The sequence below is a fragment of the Carcharodon carcharias genome, chromosome 18 (assembly GCF_017639515.1).
Source record: "Carcharodon carcharias isolate sCarCar2 chromosome 18, sCarCar2.pri, whole genome shotgun sequence".
NCBI classification, from domain to species: Eukaryota; Metazoa; Chordata; class Chondrichthyes; order Lamniformes; family Lamnidae; genus Carcharodon; species Carcharodon carcharias.
The window spans coordinates 44,898,059-44,915,870 of record NC_054484.1 but is presented as its reverse complement, the minus strand read 5'-3'; the positions used below and the strand labels follow the sequence as shown (position 1 = coordinate 44,915,870).

General features: G+C 43.7%; 1 protein-coding gene across 2 annotated transcripts in view; it reads left to right on the top strand.

Annotated features, from left to right (window-relative positions):
- Positions 1 to 17,812, top strand: part of frmpd4 (FERM and PDZ domain containing 4) — a 441,501-nt gene that overhangs the window by 399,966 nt on the left and 23,723 nt on the right. For both annotated transcript variants that reach the window (XM_041210629.1, XM_041210628.1), the window contains one exon: positions 16,297 to 16,428. In XM_041210629.1, coding sequence (XP_041066563.1) covers positions 16,297 to 16,428 — 132 coding nt within the window. The remainder of the gene's footprint in view (positions 1 to 16,296; positions 16,429 to 17,812) is intronic.

Sequence of the window (17,812 nt, the reverse complement as noted above, 5' to 3'; positions counted from 1 at the left end):
AAGGGGCAGGTGTTACATCTTTTGCATGGGCATGGGGAGGTGTCATAGGTGGGGGTTGAGGAGTAGGGGGTGATGGAGGAGTGGACCAGGGTGACCCGGAGGGAATGATCCCTACGGAATGCCGACAGTTGGGGGTGAAGGGAAGATGTGTTTGGTGGTGGCATCATGCTGGAGTTGGCGGAAATGGCGGAGGATGATCCTTTGAATGCGGAGGCTGGTGGGGTGATAAGTGAGGACAAGGGGGACCCTATCGTGTTTCTGGGAGGGAGGAGAAGGCGTGAGGGCGGATGCGCGGGAGATGGGCCGGACACGGTTGAGGGCCCTGTCAACGACCGTGGGTGGAAAACCTCGGTTAAGGAAGAAGGAGGACATGTCAGAGGAACTGTTTTTGAAGGTAGCATCATCGGAACAGATGCGACGGAAGTAAAGGAACTGAGAGAATGGGATGGAGTCCTTACAGGAAGCGGGGTGTGAGGAGCTGTAGTCAAGGTAGCTGTGGGAGTCGGTAGGCTTGTAATGGATATTGGTGGACAGTCTATCACCAGAGATTGAGACAGAGAGGTCAAGGAAGGGAAGGGAAGTGTCAGAGATGGACCACGTGAAAACGATGGAGGGGTGGAGATTGGAAGCAAAATTAATAAATTTTTCCAAGTCCTGACGAGAGCATGAAGCAGCACCGAAGTAATCATCGATGTACCGGAGAAAGAGTTGTGGAAGGGGGCCGGAGTAGGACTGGAACAAGGAATGTTCCACATACCCCATAAATAGACAGGCATAGATGGAGCCCATGCAGGTACCCATCGCCACACCTTTTATTTGGAGGAAGTGAGAGGAGTTGAAGGAGAAATTGTTCAGTGTGAGAACAAGTTCAGCCAGATGGAGGAGAGTAGTGGTGGATGGGGATTGTTCGGGCCTCTGTTCGAGGAAGAAGCTAAGGGCCGTCAGACCATCCTGGTGGGGGATGGAGGTGTAGAGGGATTGGACGTCCATGGTGAAGAGGAAGCGGTTGGGGCCAGGGAACTGGAAATTGTTGATGTGACGTAAGGTGTCAGAGGAATCATGGATGTAGGTGGGAAGGGACTGCAGTAAGTTCAGAGAGAGAGAGATTAGAATTGGTGAGAGGAGCAGAGAAATTGAGACGACTAATGTCGCGCCGACAGTTCTCAATGAAAAGATCAAGAGAATGTAAGAATCCAGAGGGAGGGGTCCAGAGGGAGGGGTCCATGTGAATGGAGAATATTGGAGGCGGGTGAAAGGATCTGTTGAATGGGGAGAGGACTCCTGCCCAAAGAAGTGAGCCCGGAGACGATGACGGCTCAACAGGAAACTTTATCTCTTTCTCTCAAGTGCTAAGGAATGCAAGCTCCAACAACTCATCGACACCAACACCCATCTAGGACCCTCCACCCCTGCCTGTCCCTCCGTCCCCACCACATCTTCCAATCCCAGCCCCAGCCGTGTATTCACTATACCCCCTGACCTTCCCCTCTCCGATGCTGAATGTTCAGTGCTCAGCAAAGGACTTAGTTTCATACCCTTACACCCTCACCTCAATGAATTTCGGGCTCGGCATGATGCTGAACTCTTCTTCTGCCGTCTTCGTCTCCGGGCTCTCTTCTTTGGGCCGAAGTCCTCTCCCCATTCAACAAATCCTTTTACCTACCTCCAATATTCTCCCTCCACCTGGACCCCTCCCTCTGGACCCCTCCCTCTGGATTCTTACATTCTCTTGATCTTTTCATTGAGAACTGTCGGCGCGACATTAGTCGTCTCAATTTCTCTGCTCCTCTCACCAATTCTAATCTCTCTCTCTCTGAACTTACTGCACTCCATTTTCTTAGGTCCAACCCTGACATTGTCATCAAACCCGCTGACAAGGGTGGTGCTGTTGTTGTCTGGCGCACTAACCTCTACCTCGTGGAGGCTGAGCATCAACTCGCAGACACTTCCTCCTACCTCTCCCTGGACCATGACCCCACCACTGAACATCAAGCCATTGTTTCCAGGACTGTCACTGACCTCATCTCCTCTGGGGATCTTCCTCCCACAGCTTCCAACCTAATAGTCGCCCAACCTCGGACGGCCCGCTTCTACCTCCTACCCAAAATCCACAAACAGAACAGTCCCAGTATACCGATCGTGTCAGTTTGCTCCTGCCCCACAGAACTCATTTCTCATTATCTTGACTCCCTTCTCTCTCCCCTGGTCCGGTCCCTTCCCACCTACATCCGTGATTCCTCTGACACCTTACGTCACATCAACAATTTCCAGTTCCCTGGCCCCAACAGCTTCCTCTTCACCATGGGCGTCCAATCCCTCTACACCTCCATCCCCCACCAGGATGGTCTGAGGGCCCTTAGCTTCTTCCTCGAACAGAGGCCCGAAAAATCCCCATTCACCACTACTCTCCTCCGTCTGGCTGAACTTGTTCTCACGCTGAACAATTTCTCCTTCAACTCCTCTCACTTCCTCCAAATAAAAGGTGTGGCTATGGGTACTCGCATGGGCCCCAGCTATGCCTGTCTCTTTATGGGGTATGTGGAACATTCCTTGTTCCAGTCCTACTCTGGCCCCCTTCCACAACTCTTTCTCCGGTACATCGATGATTACTTCGGTGCTGCTTCATGCTCTCGTCAGGACTTGGAAAAATTTATTAATTTTGCTTCCAATCTCCACCCCTCCATCATTTTCATGTGGTCCATCTCTGACACTTCCCTTCCCTTCCTTGACCTCTCTGTCTCAATCTCTGATGATAGACTGTCCATCAATATCCATTACAAGCCTACCGACTCCCACAGCTACCTCGACTACAGCTCCTCACACTCCACCTCCTGTAAGGACTCCATCCCATTCTCTCAGTTCCTTCGCCTCCGTTGCATCTGTTCCGATGATGCTACCTTCAAAAACAGTTCCTCTGACATGTCCTCCTTCTTCCTTAACCGAGGTTTTCACCCACGGTCGTTGACAGGGCCCTCAACCGTGTCCGGCCCATCTCCTGCGCATCCGCCCTCACGCCTTCTCCTACCTCCCAGAACCATGATAGGGTCCCCCTTGTTCTCACTTATCACCCCACCAGCCTCCCCATTCAAAGGATCATCCTCCGCCATTTCCGCCAACTCCAGCATGATGCCACCACCAAACACATCTTCCCTTCACCCCCCGTCGGCATTCCGTAGGGATCGTTCCCTCTGGGACACCCTGGTCCACTCCTCCATCACCCCCTACTCCTCAACCCCCACCTATGGCACCTCCCCATGCTCACGCAAAAGATGTAACACCTGCCCCTTCACTTCCTCTCTCCTCACCGTCCAAGGACCCAAACACTCCTTTCAAGTGAAGCAGCATTTCACTTCCATTTTCCCCAACTTAGTCTACTGTATTCATTGCTCCCAATGTGGTCTCCTCTACATTGGAGAGACTAAATGTAAACTGGGTGACCGCTTTGCAGAACATCTGCGGTCTGTCCGCAAGAATGACCCAAACCTCCCTGTCGCTTGCCATTTTAACACTCCACCCTGCTCTCTTGCCCACATGTCTGTCCTTGGCTTGCTGCGTTGTTCCAGTGAAGCCCAACGCAAACTGGAGGAACAGCACCTCATCTTCCGATTAGGCACTTTACAGCCTTCCGGACTGAATATTGAATTCAACAACTTTAGGTCTTGAACTCCCTCCTCCATCCCCACCCCCTTTCTGTTTCTTCCCCCTTCCTTTTGTTTTTTTCAATAAATTATATAGATTTTTCTTTTCCCACCTATTTCCGTTATTTTTAAATATTTTTAAGTCTTTTATGCTCCCCCCACCCCCACTAGAGTTATACCTTGAGTGCCCTACCATCCATTCTTAATTAGCACATTCGTTTAGATAATATCACCAACTTCAACACCAATGTGTTCTTTTGTTCTTTTGTCTGTGACATCTTTTGATGATCTGCTTCTATCATGCTTACTTGTCCCTACAACCACACCACCCCCCTCCACTTCTCTCCCCCCACCTAACCCCCCCCCCCCCCCCCACACACACACACACACACACACATCTTAAACCAACTTATATTTCACCCCTTTCCTTGGATTCACCTAGTTCCGTTGAAGGGTCATGAGGACTCGAAGCGTCAACTCTTTTCTTCTCCGCCGATGCTGCCAGACCTGCTGAGTTATAAATGTATCTTGCCTTAGGACGTGCAGTTATCACATGCAATTGTATCATGTCCCACCAGATCTTTTTGGTCCTGTTTGGTCAGATTGACCTGCACAGACTGTACCCTATGTTTTACGTTTGGGTGCTGAGCTTGCTGTTGTATCAGTTCCTTGCATTTAATTTCTGTGATCAATAGATCTAACCTGACAGTAGATGTACAATAAATGCTCACAGCTTTCTTGCTCTTGCTATTTATACACAAAAGGTGGGAAACCCATAAGGTTTGATTTCTGTGGTGTCAAGTCATGCTGGCGTTTCCATTTCCAAAAATTTTCACCACCATTTGAAACAAGCCTGCCAATTAACACTAAACCGTGAGGTTTCACACCATGAGGAACATAATGGTGATGCGTTAAACTCAGTCAGGGTCTTTATAGCCAAGGATATTTTTGTTCTGAAAATTTGGGCTAGAACCCAGGTCCCAGAGGTGAAAGGGCAAAAAAGCATTCTGTTCCCTTAACAAATGTATATGTAACGTGCTGTGTTTATGTTACAATCTGATGCCTTGACCTGAGACATCCATTAAGAGTTAGTGGGCAGGGGAGTTGCACATGCCTGCATTTGGGTGGATTTTAATATCAGACTGGGCAGAAGAGCTCATGTGCCTGAACTCACTGTTGAGAGGCCCGACCCATGTTTCATGGGTCTCTTTTCAATATCAATAAAGAGCTGTGAGTGTGAGTCTAGTAGTGGGGAAGTGGCACTCCAGAGCGTTGCAAAGAGGCCACCAGACCATAAGATTTGTATTAAAACCAGGAGGAGCATTCAGTTTCTGAAAGTAACAGAAACCTATCCATTTTCTGCACAACCTACGGCAGTCTCTCTAAAGTACCAGAGGGTGGAGTGGGTGTGCAGCAAAAATGTTGATGAAGCAGAGTGCAGATAATTATTTTAAGCAGTTCTAAATCTATTTTACCTTCGTACTTGCAATTGCACCAAGCAAACATCAGCATGTAGACATTCAATTGCATTTGGTTTTGAAAGCCTCTGCCCAGTGGCAACTGAGAATTGGTGGCCTGAGAAACTGAAATTTACAGTGGCATGCTGTGAACACCATAGGACTCCAGTCAGCAAGTTAGAAGTATGATGCTCCTACCTAACACAGGCTGGGCTGACCATGTGAAAGCCTGACCAGAAATGACCCAGTGAGTCAATCAGCTGTGGGAACAGGGCAGTTTTTCCAGATACCATTGTTTTGTTGTTTCTTGGACAGGTGCCTTCAAAACCAATGTCATTAAATAGTTATACACTAATGTTTGCTTGGTGTCATTGTGACTTCTAAGAAAAGATACATTTAGAACTGCTTGATATAATCATCTGCACCCTTTGTTTCAACCAACATTTAAAAAAAAATTTCCCCTGCCATTTTGCATATTGTGTTTTTAAAATCCACCAAGAACAATATTGAACAAGAATAATGTTGCCATGGTGATTATATATAGAGCGTAACAGAACAATTTTGTGAATTGTGATTATGGGTCATAATCAGTTTTGCTAGGGTGAAATTCTCCCCTTTCACTTATAAAGCTGATCTGATTGAATGCATGTTCTGACAATCTATTTTCTCTGCAAATGTGGGATAATTGATAGAATCAAAGAGCATAGCGGAGGCAACTCAGCCCACCTAGCTCTTAACCCCAAAGATTTCCCCTTCAAATATTTTTTTCAATTCCCTTTTGGAAGTTATTGCATCTGCTTTCACCACCCTTTCAGTCAGTACATCCAGATCATGACAACTTGCTGCAGGAAAGTATTTCTTAACTTCTCTCCAGATCTTTTGCCAATTACCTTAAATCCATGTCTTCCAGTCACTGACCCTCATACAAAGGAAGTAGTTTCTTCTTATCTACTCTATCAAAATCACTCATATTTTTGAACACCTCTATTAAATGTCCCCTTAACCTTCTTTGCTGTAAGGAGAACAATGTCCATTTCTCTAGTGTCTCCACATGACTGAAATTCCTCATCCCTGGTACCATTTTCTGGTAAATCTCCTTTGCATCCATTTTTTTTTACTGTGAATTTGAAAGTTACAGAAACACACACTTGGTGAGATTTTCTGCTCTTATGGTCCAAAGTGTACTCGCTTAATTCCATATTGGAGTAACAGTGAATACCTAGTATAAAACTGGTCACAAATTGAATAGTAGCTCCATCCAGCAATTTCAATTGGTGAAATAGAGCTCTCAGCAATTCAAAGAGAAGCATTGTTGTGCTAGTGTTCTGCTGAGCCAGGCTTGTAGCACACAATCGCACAATGCAAGTGCTGAAGATATAAAAGAAAGATTCGCATTTTATATAGCACCTTTCATGACTACCGCACATCCCAAAGCACATTGTGGCGAAGGAAGTACTTTTTGAAGGGTTGTTTCTGTTGTAATGTGGGAGGCGCGTCAGTTATTTTGCCTGTAGCAAACGCCCACAAGCAGTATTGTGGTAATGACCCCATGATCTTTTTTGTGATGTTGATTAAGGGATCAATATTGGCCAAGACACCAACAATAACTCAGCTGCTCTTGTTCAAAATAGTGTCATAGGATCTTTTATGTCCACCTGCAAGGGCAGGTCAGACAGGGCCTCAATTTAATGTCTCATCTAAAAGATAACACCTCCAAAAGTGTAGTACTTCCTCAGTCCTACACTGCAGTTTTATCCTTGATTTTGGTTTGAAGATCGAGAGTGGGACTCGAACACACAGCTATCTGAGTGAGGTGCGAGAATGTTACCAACTGGGCCATGGCTGACACACATAAAATTTCCGTTACCAACTGAGTTTGTATAGCTAATCTGGAACTGCCTGATGCTGTCATCAGGTGAGCAAAACAGTGGAAAGATCTTCCATTTCCCAGTGTTGTTATTTTTCACATTAATCAACACTAATTTTCTCACTGAAACTCAGTGCCTGCAAGGCTGACAGGAGTGGAGATGATCAATGATTTCAAAAGAAATTAAAACAGAAAAAGCTGGAACTACTCAGCAGGTCTGGCAGCATCTGTGGAGAGAAACAGAATTAACAACATCAGATCTGCTGAAAGGTCAGCAACCTGAAATGGGGAGTCTGTTTCGCTCTCCACAGATGCTGACAGGCCTGCTGAGTAGTATGCTGAATATTACCAGATTTTTCTGTTTTTTGTTCAGATTTCAGGCATTTACAGTGTTTTGCTTTTGAATTTCAAAAGGAAATTGGATAAGCAATTGAGGGAAAAAAGCCTGCAGGGCTACAGGATGGAATGGGGGAATGGGATTGACTAGCTTGCTTTACAGAGAGCTGGCATGAATTCATTGGGCTGAATGGTCTCCTTCTGTGCTATGACTCAATTAACAGAACTTTACACTGGCAGGATTTTACAGTCCCACCAAAGTCAATGGACTTTTGAACAGCTCACCGCATCTTACGGTCCCGCACCCGCCGAAACGGGGCTGAAAAATTTCGCCCTATGACTCTATAAAACAAGTGTCCACTGCATTCATTTGCGACAGTCATTTTTTTCTGCATGAGTGTCAGTGGACCAAAATTGGCGAGCATCACACCCTTTATTTTGTGGTGAGTCACCTGCTGTTATGAAGAACCACCTATTGCATTCCAACAAGATCCCCTGGTAGAAGTTGTGGAGGGGAGGGAGCAGGGGTTGACCACAACATTCTAATGATCTTGGGGACGGAAGTTTGGTCAAGGACAGCAATCACATGTCCATCAAACTGACAAATTACCATTCCAACAGAGATGCTCTCTAATTCTGTGGAATCAGAAGGTCCAGACCTGTTATATTTTCTTGCCCTGCTTCAAGCGATGGTTTTACATAGCTCACTGCTCTCATTATATTAGTCTGAAAATTCAGCTGGTCTTCTACACAAATGTAGACAGGTATGTAACTTCATTGCCAGAATTTTTCGCTTGTCAGGCGGGCGCACACCCGACCCAACCGAGCGTAAAATGACACACGATGATGTCGGGCCAGCGTTCTGATATCATTGTGCACTCGTGCGATTTTTCAGTCAGACGACGCGCGCAGGAGTTGCCAGCGCGCCCACTGACAATTAAGCAGCCTATTAAGGCCATTAAAGTACCTTGGTTGTTATGGCCAATTCCCTGGTATATGCCAGCAGTATTCCATTTATCTACCTCCCAAACCAAAAAAAATATTTTTAAGCGCGCTGACGACCTGTGTCCTTTTCTTGTCCCCCTGATTCCAGCCACAGCTCCTCTTAGGACTGTATTAGGTTAGCCACAGGGATAACTGTTCAGGCTAGAGAAACACTTACTGGAGAGATAGAAGTACACAGATATTATTAACATGATGGAAAGATGGGGAAGGGGAACAAAGAAACAGACTTTGGGGACAGAGAAAAACAGATATTGGCTATAAAGATAAAGGGAGAATGAGAGAGAGATGGGAAATTTGGGGATAAGGAAATAAAGTCTGGGATTGCAGAGAGCATGACTGATTCATAGAGAGGAGGTGCAGAGAAATCTATAGCCAGAAATAAAAATATAGGCGTTTGCAAAGCAAAGGCAGACAGAGATTATAATGAAAGACTAACAGAGAGAAAGACCAGGCCACAAATACAAAGACTATAGGAGACACAGTCAACAGGTTGACTGAATCACCTTCCTGCCTCTTCAACCCACTTCCTATCCTTAATTGGCCGGTGATCCCAAAGATGCCCTCTTTATTGGACGCCTCCTGGCAGATTGGAACTACATCACTGATAGAGAGACACAAGCAACTGGAATATATGGAGTAGGTGCATCATGGCAGCACAGAGAATGAGCTGATGATACAAAAATCTACAGAAACTTAGGCAGAAATGAAAACAGGCAGAAACAGAGATAGACGTCGATAGCAGGAAAGAAACAAAGGGCAGGGGAGATTCACGCCTTGCGAATAATGAAGCTTTCTTGGCAGAAGCTCGTGTCTTCGGGGAACAAAGATACAGACAGAGACCTAAAAGTCAATTAATTAGGAAGATGCATCTATCAGCTGAACTGAGAGCAAAACCATGGGAGATCTACTGATATAATATTACATTTGTGATATCCCATCACATTTCATTGAAAAGTCCTCTTTCCTGTGTTGTTAAGCCAGTAGGTAACAATTTGCCTTACAGGGTTTTCCAATGTTATGTGATGTACTGAGACACTCTGACTGGTGCATTTATTCCCCGACTGCAGTTGTTTCATAGATATTACATAACATCGTAATTTCATACTCTGGCCTCCAGGGATTTTTTAGTTTACTGAAGCTCTTCCCATCTGTGAAAGTAGACAGGTGAAGTTTGAGGTCTTTTTTTTTTAAAACAATTATTTTCTGAGGGCTCTTTTTGGACTGAATTTTCTGACCCAAGTGGGACCATTTTCAGCTCGTGACCCCAATTGCGGAGGTAGCAGTGATGTAGTTCCAATCTGCCAGGAGGCGTCCAATAAAGAGGGCATCTTTGGGATCACCGGCCAATTAAGGATAGGAAGTGGGTTGAAGAGGCAGGAAGGTGATTCAGTATGCACAATTGCACATGCAGTCAGCAGTCTTCTATGTGTGTTCAATAAGAGCACTGCAGAGGTAAAAGGAGCAGAGGAGAACAAGACGAAATGAAGGTGCAATATGGATGAAGGAGCCGTCAGCTGCTTCCTACTCCAAGCACTAAGTGAAACATCAGGATCTAATCATGCAATGGGAAGCTTTTGCCCGTGGATGACCTCAGGCTCACCAATGTCCACTGTCAGCATTCACAAAGCATTTAACTTGCATGCTGTTCTGGCCTCCCGCTGTGCAGTCGCTTCCCGTGAGATGCTGAATGCAGACACAGCATTGGTCCCATGCGACACTAAAGAAATTGCATTGTCCTGGCAAAATTGTAGATAATTGGTTAACAACCTCAGTTGGCTTCCAGCCATTGCCAGGTGTGTTGCTACCAGCGAGAACAAGCCACCTCCAGAAAATGTGGGAGAAAGCAAGGAAATATTGGGGAACCAGCACAATGCATTTTTGCACAATTTTCCCACACCATGTCTCCAACTGCCTCCAAAGCCTGAGAAAATCCCCCCCACGGTGGATAATTTTGACTTTAGTGGAACAGAAACAACTTGCTTTTATAAAGCTCCTTTCTTGACCTCAGGGCTTTCCAATGTCCTTTACAGTCAATTAAGCATTTTCTGAAGTGTAGCCGCTGGTGTGATAGAGGAAAATAATGTAAAAAAATGAATATTGTAATGTAATAAAAGGGCAAAAGGTGTGTAATGCGTTGCTGATCCAATTTACAAAGTTAGAGTTATCGCCATTGAACCCACCGCTGGGTTTATTTTAAATTTCACTGAAGTTTAATTATTCAACTTTCAGTAACATCTATGACCGTTGCCCTTTGCAATGTCACTTGTGACAATCAAATTGCATTTCAGGACAACGTAACCTGTTGCCTATAATTTTTTTTCTGTGTTTCAAGCTATAAGTCAAAACAAGAAGAAAGAGCAAAATTATTTTTGCCCTGTTCTTGTAGTGAGTATTTAGTTCACATTAAGATGGAAAGCATAGCAGGCTGAAGTGATTGAGCTGTGACTGATGTTATATCATTTCCAAATGTAACTCCTATTATTATAAAACAGAAAAGACTGCAAGTCGCCATGAGTGACACCACAGGAGAGCTGCTAGTGTTGTATAAGTACAGCAATGTACTGTTAAATAAATCAAAGCTTATTCCTCAACTTGACAGACCTAAACAGCCGTCAGCATTTACACCAGCCACAATGGGCTGAATGGTTTTCCTCTGAGCTGATGATACTATGACTCTATAATGTGATGCTGTCGCACACAGATATAATGTAGTGACCTACTTTTAACATTGATCAGTAACCTTAGAGAATTGAAACGCTGTTAGGAAATGAGAAAATGTATTTTCAGTGAATCACTGGTATTAAAGGATACCATTAGGTTTCTATCTATCCAATTCAAGTTAAGGTACAATGTAACCAAGGGAATGTTAATAAATCTGTTTCCCCACCAGTTTACTCCCTCCCACACAACCACCACCCCCTGCCACATCTTGAAATACTGCTTCATTTTTATACCCTAAGGCTGTCTGCCAGCTGAATGATACATGGAGTTCTGTATTGGATTTTATTGAATTTTAACAAATGGTACAGGCTAGAAGAAAGGGCCACAGTGAAATTGTTCCCTGGTTACCATAAATAATTTTTGTTCATTTTGGCCTTGGCTACAAAAATAGACAGAACCACAAACTGCCCATATAGCAGCCTCCAGCAAAGACATTGCCCTATTTACTTAACCATGGCATTTTGTTCTTAGCTAACAAAGCATTCCATCAAACAGTTTCCAGTCATATCTAGGGGAATTGCATCAAGTCAATTAAACTGCATTATCTGTTAGAACCTCCATTTCTGATTTGTGCAGTGAAATACATTTGTAACAGTGAGATTAGTTATGTGATACTCTTGAGATACTCAGGCTTAGTGAATGCAGTTTGATTTCCATTAGGAATTTCCATGAAAAACTTGTCAGTAGATATTGGTATATTGGTGTATGTATATATATGTGTTTTATATATGTTATATAGTTGTGAAACCATGCTTTATAATCAAAAAATATTTTTGAATTTACTGGTTGGAAATACCTAATTGTTTTTTTTTTAAAAGACTAATACCACATTCCAGTGACTTTCATTCACAGTCAAAGATGACTGCACATTTGCATCACCGTACCTTCTAAATTCCAAAAATCATTGAAATGGAGATAAGCTGTCTGCAAAGCCACATGAGGAACAATTGCCTTGAAAGAGATGAATGGGGACCATCTCCTATCTCATTAGCAATGCACCCAGATAATCACCTAGGTACTGAACTTGGTGGAGACAAAACATTCGATATAATCACTTGGAAAACGGGACCCTGGCTGAGAGAGGAACTCCCAGCCATGATCTAATCAAGCTATAACTGAAATACACTAGTCCTGACCATATTTGGGTCACTGGGCAGTTGTAGTGAGAAGGTCATGTGACAAGCCAGCTCTTTGTGTTTTTAAGTACCTGCTGTCTCTGCAGAACAAGACAAGCGACTTGAGATGTTGAAGTATCAAGACCCTGAGTGGGTTCCTTCCCCCCCTCCCCATCTCTGTCCATCCAGGACAATGTAATCTGTTGCCTATCATTTTTCTCTGTGTTTCAATCTATAATTCAAAACATGAAGAAAGAGCAAAATTATTTTCACCCAGTTTTTGCTGCAAGTTTTTAGTTCAATATTAGGGTGGGAAGAACAGCTTTGAACCCTATCAGCCGGTTTTGACTGTCCAAGTGCTGCAGACAGAAACTTTAAGAAGAACTCAACCCAGCGCTTCTGTCTGCTGCAGAAGAACAGATAAAGCATCCATCAACATCTCCAAACAGCCTTGAAGCTGAAAGCAGCAGGACCACTGAGTTCAACCTGAAGCCAGCCAAATCACCAACCTTCAAGAGCCCCATTAATATTACTGGTCTCTAAATTACTTAAATTATCCTCCCCACTATGTAATCTATTTGTATGTGTGTGAACTTCGAGTGTGTGTATGTGTGAAAGTTGGAATTTTTTTATTATTTTACTCAGGCCGGTTTAAGTACAATAAAAACTATCCCCCTTTCTTAAAAACTCAAGAAAATCGGTCTGATCGTTCCTTTTATGGCCATAGCATGTAAACAGTTAAACATTCACAGAATTGGCAAGTACATCTTTAAAAAATAACCCTGTTGCAGTCAGATGAGGGAGGGGAAAAGAGGGAACCATTCAACCCTCATCACTTGATCATAACTATATATATTTATAAATGTGTATATATAAATGCGTATATATGTATATATATAATGTGTATATATATATATATATATATATATATATGCGTATGTGTGTGTGTGTATATATATATGTATATGAGTATGTGTGTGTGTGTATATCCTTCCGTACCTCTCCATCACCTTCCATGTTTCAGAAATAAAGTTTTTCCAATAGAAGGGTCTAAATTTGGATGAAGCAGATCATTAAAACAAATGTAGATACATTACTCTTATATTTCCATATATCCAGCATCCCAACCAGTTTTCTGGATTCTGCACCGGTACCAAAACCAGTTAATATACTCATGAGTCCCCAATGACATAATTTTGCCATCCATGCAATTTTCTGGTGTCCATGCAGATAAAGCATGTCAAATACCTGTTTATTTAAAGTGCTGCTGTTTCTGGAAAGGCCATTAAGGAGTCATATGGACACCAGTGGCATAATGTTAAAGATCCATAACAGTAAGTTATTACAGGTCATTTCTGAATCTTATCCTTGGTTTTGTATCTTTCTGGTTTCTTTTTGCCAAGAATACTATATGGTTTTTGGCATGCCCAATCTATTGGGTCACTTTGTTTCCCAACTGAAATCTTTTTTCTTGGAGGAAAAAGAGGAGGAACAATGGAGGGATGCCAGGCAGGTCAGACTGCACTTACCTTCCAGTACCCTTCTATCTACATCTACAGCTACATAGCAATGACTGCCTACAGGTTAATGCATTGGCTTGAATTATTATAGAGTTTGCTCAATTGATGCTTATGGACTAGCATGAAGGAAATTATACATATCTTTGAGTAATATAATTGTGAGGAGCTTTTATAAGACATAATAAATACATGGAGAAACAGTAACAGATTGTCATTTGATTGAAAAACTAGCAGATATGGTAACATGGATATTTGTCGCAAATAAACAAATATATGACCAAGCACTAAATTATAACATATTTCTTCACAGTGTACATTCTATCATTATATTGGATTCAGATTTGCGCAGGGAATTTCCTTGGGGCTTCTTGCTTTCGCCCATACACACAATAGAAATCCTGTTCATGCAAGTAAACAGTGCTTCTGCCAAGCTCCCTCATAAGTTATACTGGAAAACCCCAAAGAAATTTGCCACAAGATTTAAATGTAGAACTCAAAGCCAAGAGTGACATAGTTCTACTTGTTTTTTTTTACAATATTCAGGAGAAACGCCTTTACTAAGCAAGCGTTTAGAATGTGGCACACACTGCAGGATGGAGTAGTTGATGTGAATGGCAAAGCGGGCAAAAAGATAATGGCAAGAGAAAGAAAGAAATAGGAGGTTATGCTGATTGAGTTATATGAAGTAGAGTAAAATGAGGCTCATGTGGAACATAATGTCCAGTTGGGCAAAATGGCCTATTTCTGCGCTGTAAACTCAATGTAATCCTATGTAAAATTTAATAAACCAAGGTGAACATAAAGGTCCATACTGCAGGAGATTACCAAGTTAAAACAAAAAGTAGGGAAGAAGACGAGACATCAAGAAATAGTATTTAGGTGATTTTCATCTTGTCTCATTAAAGCATGTGGATTATAAAGGGAACGGACAACTAAGGCAGAGCAAGCAGTTCCAAGTTTTAAAGTCCTAGGAAAGAATAGGTTTGAGTAAGAAATAGCACATTGAAGTCTTGGGGCAGAATCTTCGGGTCGGCGAGCGGGAGCGGGCCCGGCTCACTGACATGTAAAATGATGCATGTTGACATCGGGTGTACGTCCTAATGTCACCGCGCGTCATTCAGATATTCAGTTCGGCAGGCACGGAGTCAGTTGTGCGCCCGCCGAACTGTCAAAGGCCTATTAAGGCCATTTAAGTATCAATTAAAACACTTAACTAAGCTGCCCATCCAACCTTAAGTTTGGCAGGCAGGCGAAGAGCTCAGGCGGCCTTCGCATTTATCATGAAACCTCATCCACGGGCGAGATGAGGTTTCATGAAGGTTTTTAAAGTTAAATAAAATTTTTCAATAAAATTCATTGGCATGTCCCAGTTTATGTGACACTTGTGGGGACATGGTCTAAAACACTTTTTTGTCTTTATTAAAATTTTTAATAATCAAAGTAAAAGCACCCTTTTGTAACTGCACCCTTTTGCGCATGTGTGCGAAAGAGTGCAGGCCCTGACTCAGCCCACTCCCCCCGCCTGCATAGGGAGCGCTCAGCACACTGGGTGGGCCTTAATTGGCCCTCCCACATAGAATGGTGGCATGCAGCCAATCGTGGGCAGCAATCAGCTACGCGCACGCCTGATCCTGCTCCCGTCCAACCCCCACCCCGACAGGGAGAAAATTCTCCCCTTGGTTTCTGCAGAACTGCTCCACACCGGTCCAGGTAGCAGAAGCATTGTTTAAACACCCCAGCTCAATCACCTTTTGTGTGGTGGCATCACATTCGTTATATTCAGGATGCCCACATGTGTGTTGGACATACACTGGAGTTGTTAAATAATAGCCTTTATCACCCAGCATCCATGCGTAGGTTTGTCATGGTGGCTGAAATACAAGATGGTACAGTGAACTAACATAGATTGAAGGCACTTGACTGCCGACAGTATGACATGCGTTGACTCACATGATTCACTGCATAAGGTCACACACCAGTTGCATGTTGAGGGAGTGGAATCCCTTTTGGTTGCAGTACAACTCAGAGTTGACATATGGTGCCCAAAAAGCAATGTGCGTGTAAAATGGCACCCTGTACCATGAAGACGCTTAAAATCCTAGCAAAACTGTGTGCTCGCTCTGCCTCCTCCCTTCTGGCAAGAGACAATGAAATGTATTGAGCTCTGTTGTGACTTCCTTTATGGAACAGTGGATGGTGAACTGGGAGATGTTGCATATAGTGTCTGCTAGAACCAGGAAGTAGCAAAAATGTTCATGGCCACGTTCACCTTCACAGCCACATCCTTGCCTTGATCTGAGTAAAGGCTGCAGTGAAGACACTCTTATGAAGTGGAGCAGTCTCAAACGTTGTTCTTCACTGAGGTTGAGGTGGAAGAATTCCTGAACAGTCTGGGTGGATACAGCTTCTTGCGGAGAGCCCTTCTTTCCCTCCTCCTTCTCCTTCTTCCAGCAGCTTGTCCTTTTTTCCCAAAATAAAAGTCACTGATAGGCCACAGGCAGACTAAGTGGTCTGTGGCAGCCCATTACCATGGGTGGTCCATTATGGACGTCATTTTGATACAATTGATTCAACTCTAATTAAACCTATGTTATTGAAAACAAGGAATATTTTTGAACTATTCTTCTGTGTTAACAGGATGTGATCCTGACCCTTCAAGAGAAACTGTCCATCAAATGCATTGAATATTTTTCTCTGATGCTTGAACAGCGCACTGAAGGAGAAGCAACCAAACTTCTCTTGCTTCATGACCAGGAGACACTTACTCAGGTAATTGCTCTAAAGATGTAAGTGGAACTGTCATCTGGTAATATGATAATTAACATTAGGAAACCCAACTCAAAGTAACAGCTTTGAGTGCTAGAGGCACTCATCACATCTGGCTGGATCACACAAGTATCTTTAGACAGGGGAAGGAAAGTATAGGAGTTATTTCTGTACAAGGTACTCCCCCAATTTCTTTATGAAAAAAAAGCCAAGAAATTGGGCACAAATACTTCATGTCTTCATATCACACCCCAGGTCTGTATTCTAACAGAGGAATTAACACATTTAACATAGACACATGGGGACGGGAGTAGTTCATTCAGCCCTTCAAGCCTGTTCCACCGTTAAGTGAGTTAAGAGTGACTGCCCTTGACATTAAGGCAGCATTTGACAAAGTGTGGCATCAAGGAGCCTGAGCAAAACTGGAGTCAATGGGAATCAGAGGGAAAACTCACCACCAGTTGGAGCCATACCCAGTACAAAGAAAGATGATTGTGGTTGTTGGAGGTCAGTCATCTCAGCTCCAGGACAGAGTTCCTCAGCGTGGTGTCCTCAGCCCAACCATCTTCAGCTGCTTCAACAATGACCTTCCTTCCATCATAAAGTCAGACGTGTAGATATTTGTTGATGATTGCAGAATGTTCAGCACCATTCGCAACTCCTCAGATACTGAAGCAGTCCATGTCCAAATGCAGCCAGACTTGGACAATATCCAGGCTTTGGCTGATAAGTGGCAAGTAACATTCGCACCATGCAAGCGTCAGGCAATGACCATCTCCAACAATAGGGAACCCAACCATCACCCCTTGATGTTCAATGACATTGCCATCACTAAATCCCCAAATATCAACATCCTGGGGGTTACCATTGACCAGAAACTGAACTGGACGAGCCATATAAATACTGTGGTTACAAGAGCAGGTCAGAGGCTAGGAATCATGCATCGAGTAACTCACTTCCTGACTCCCAAAAGCCTGTCCACCATCTACAAGGCACAAGTCAGGATTGTGATGGAATACTCCCCACTTGCCTGGATGACTGCAGCTCCTACAACACTCAAGAAGCTTGACACCTTCCAGGACAAAGCAGCCAGCTTAGCTGGCACCACATCCACAAACATTCACTCCCTCCACCACTGACGCACAGTAGCAGCAGTGTGTACCATCTACAAGATGCACTGCAGGAATTCAAAAAGGCTCCTATGACAGCACCTTCCAAACCCATGACCATTACCATCTAGAAGGACAAAGGCAGGGGATAGATGGGAACGCCACTGTTGGGAGTTCCCCTCCAAGTCACTCACCATCCTAACTTGGAAATATATCAGCGTTCCTTCACTGTTGCTGGGTCAAAATCCTGGAACTCCTTTCCTAACAGTGCACATGGA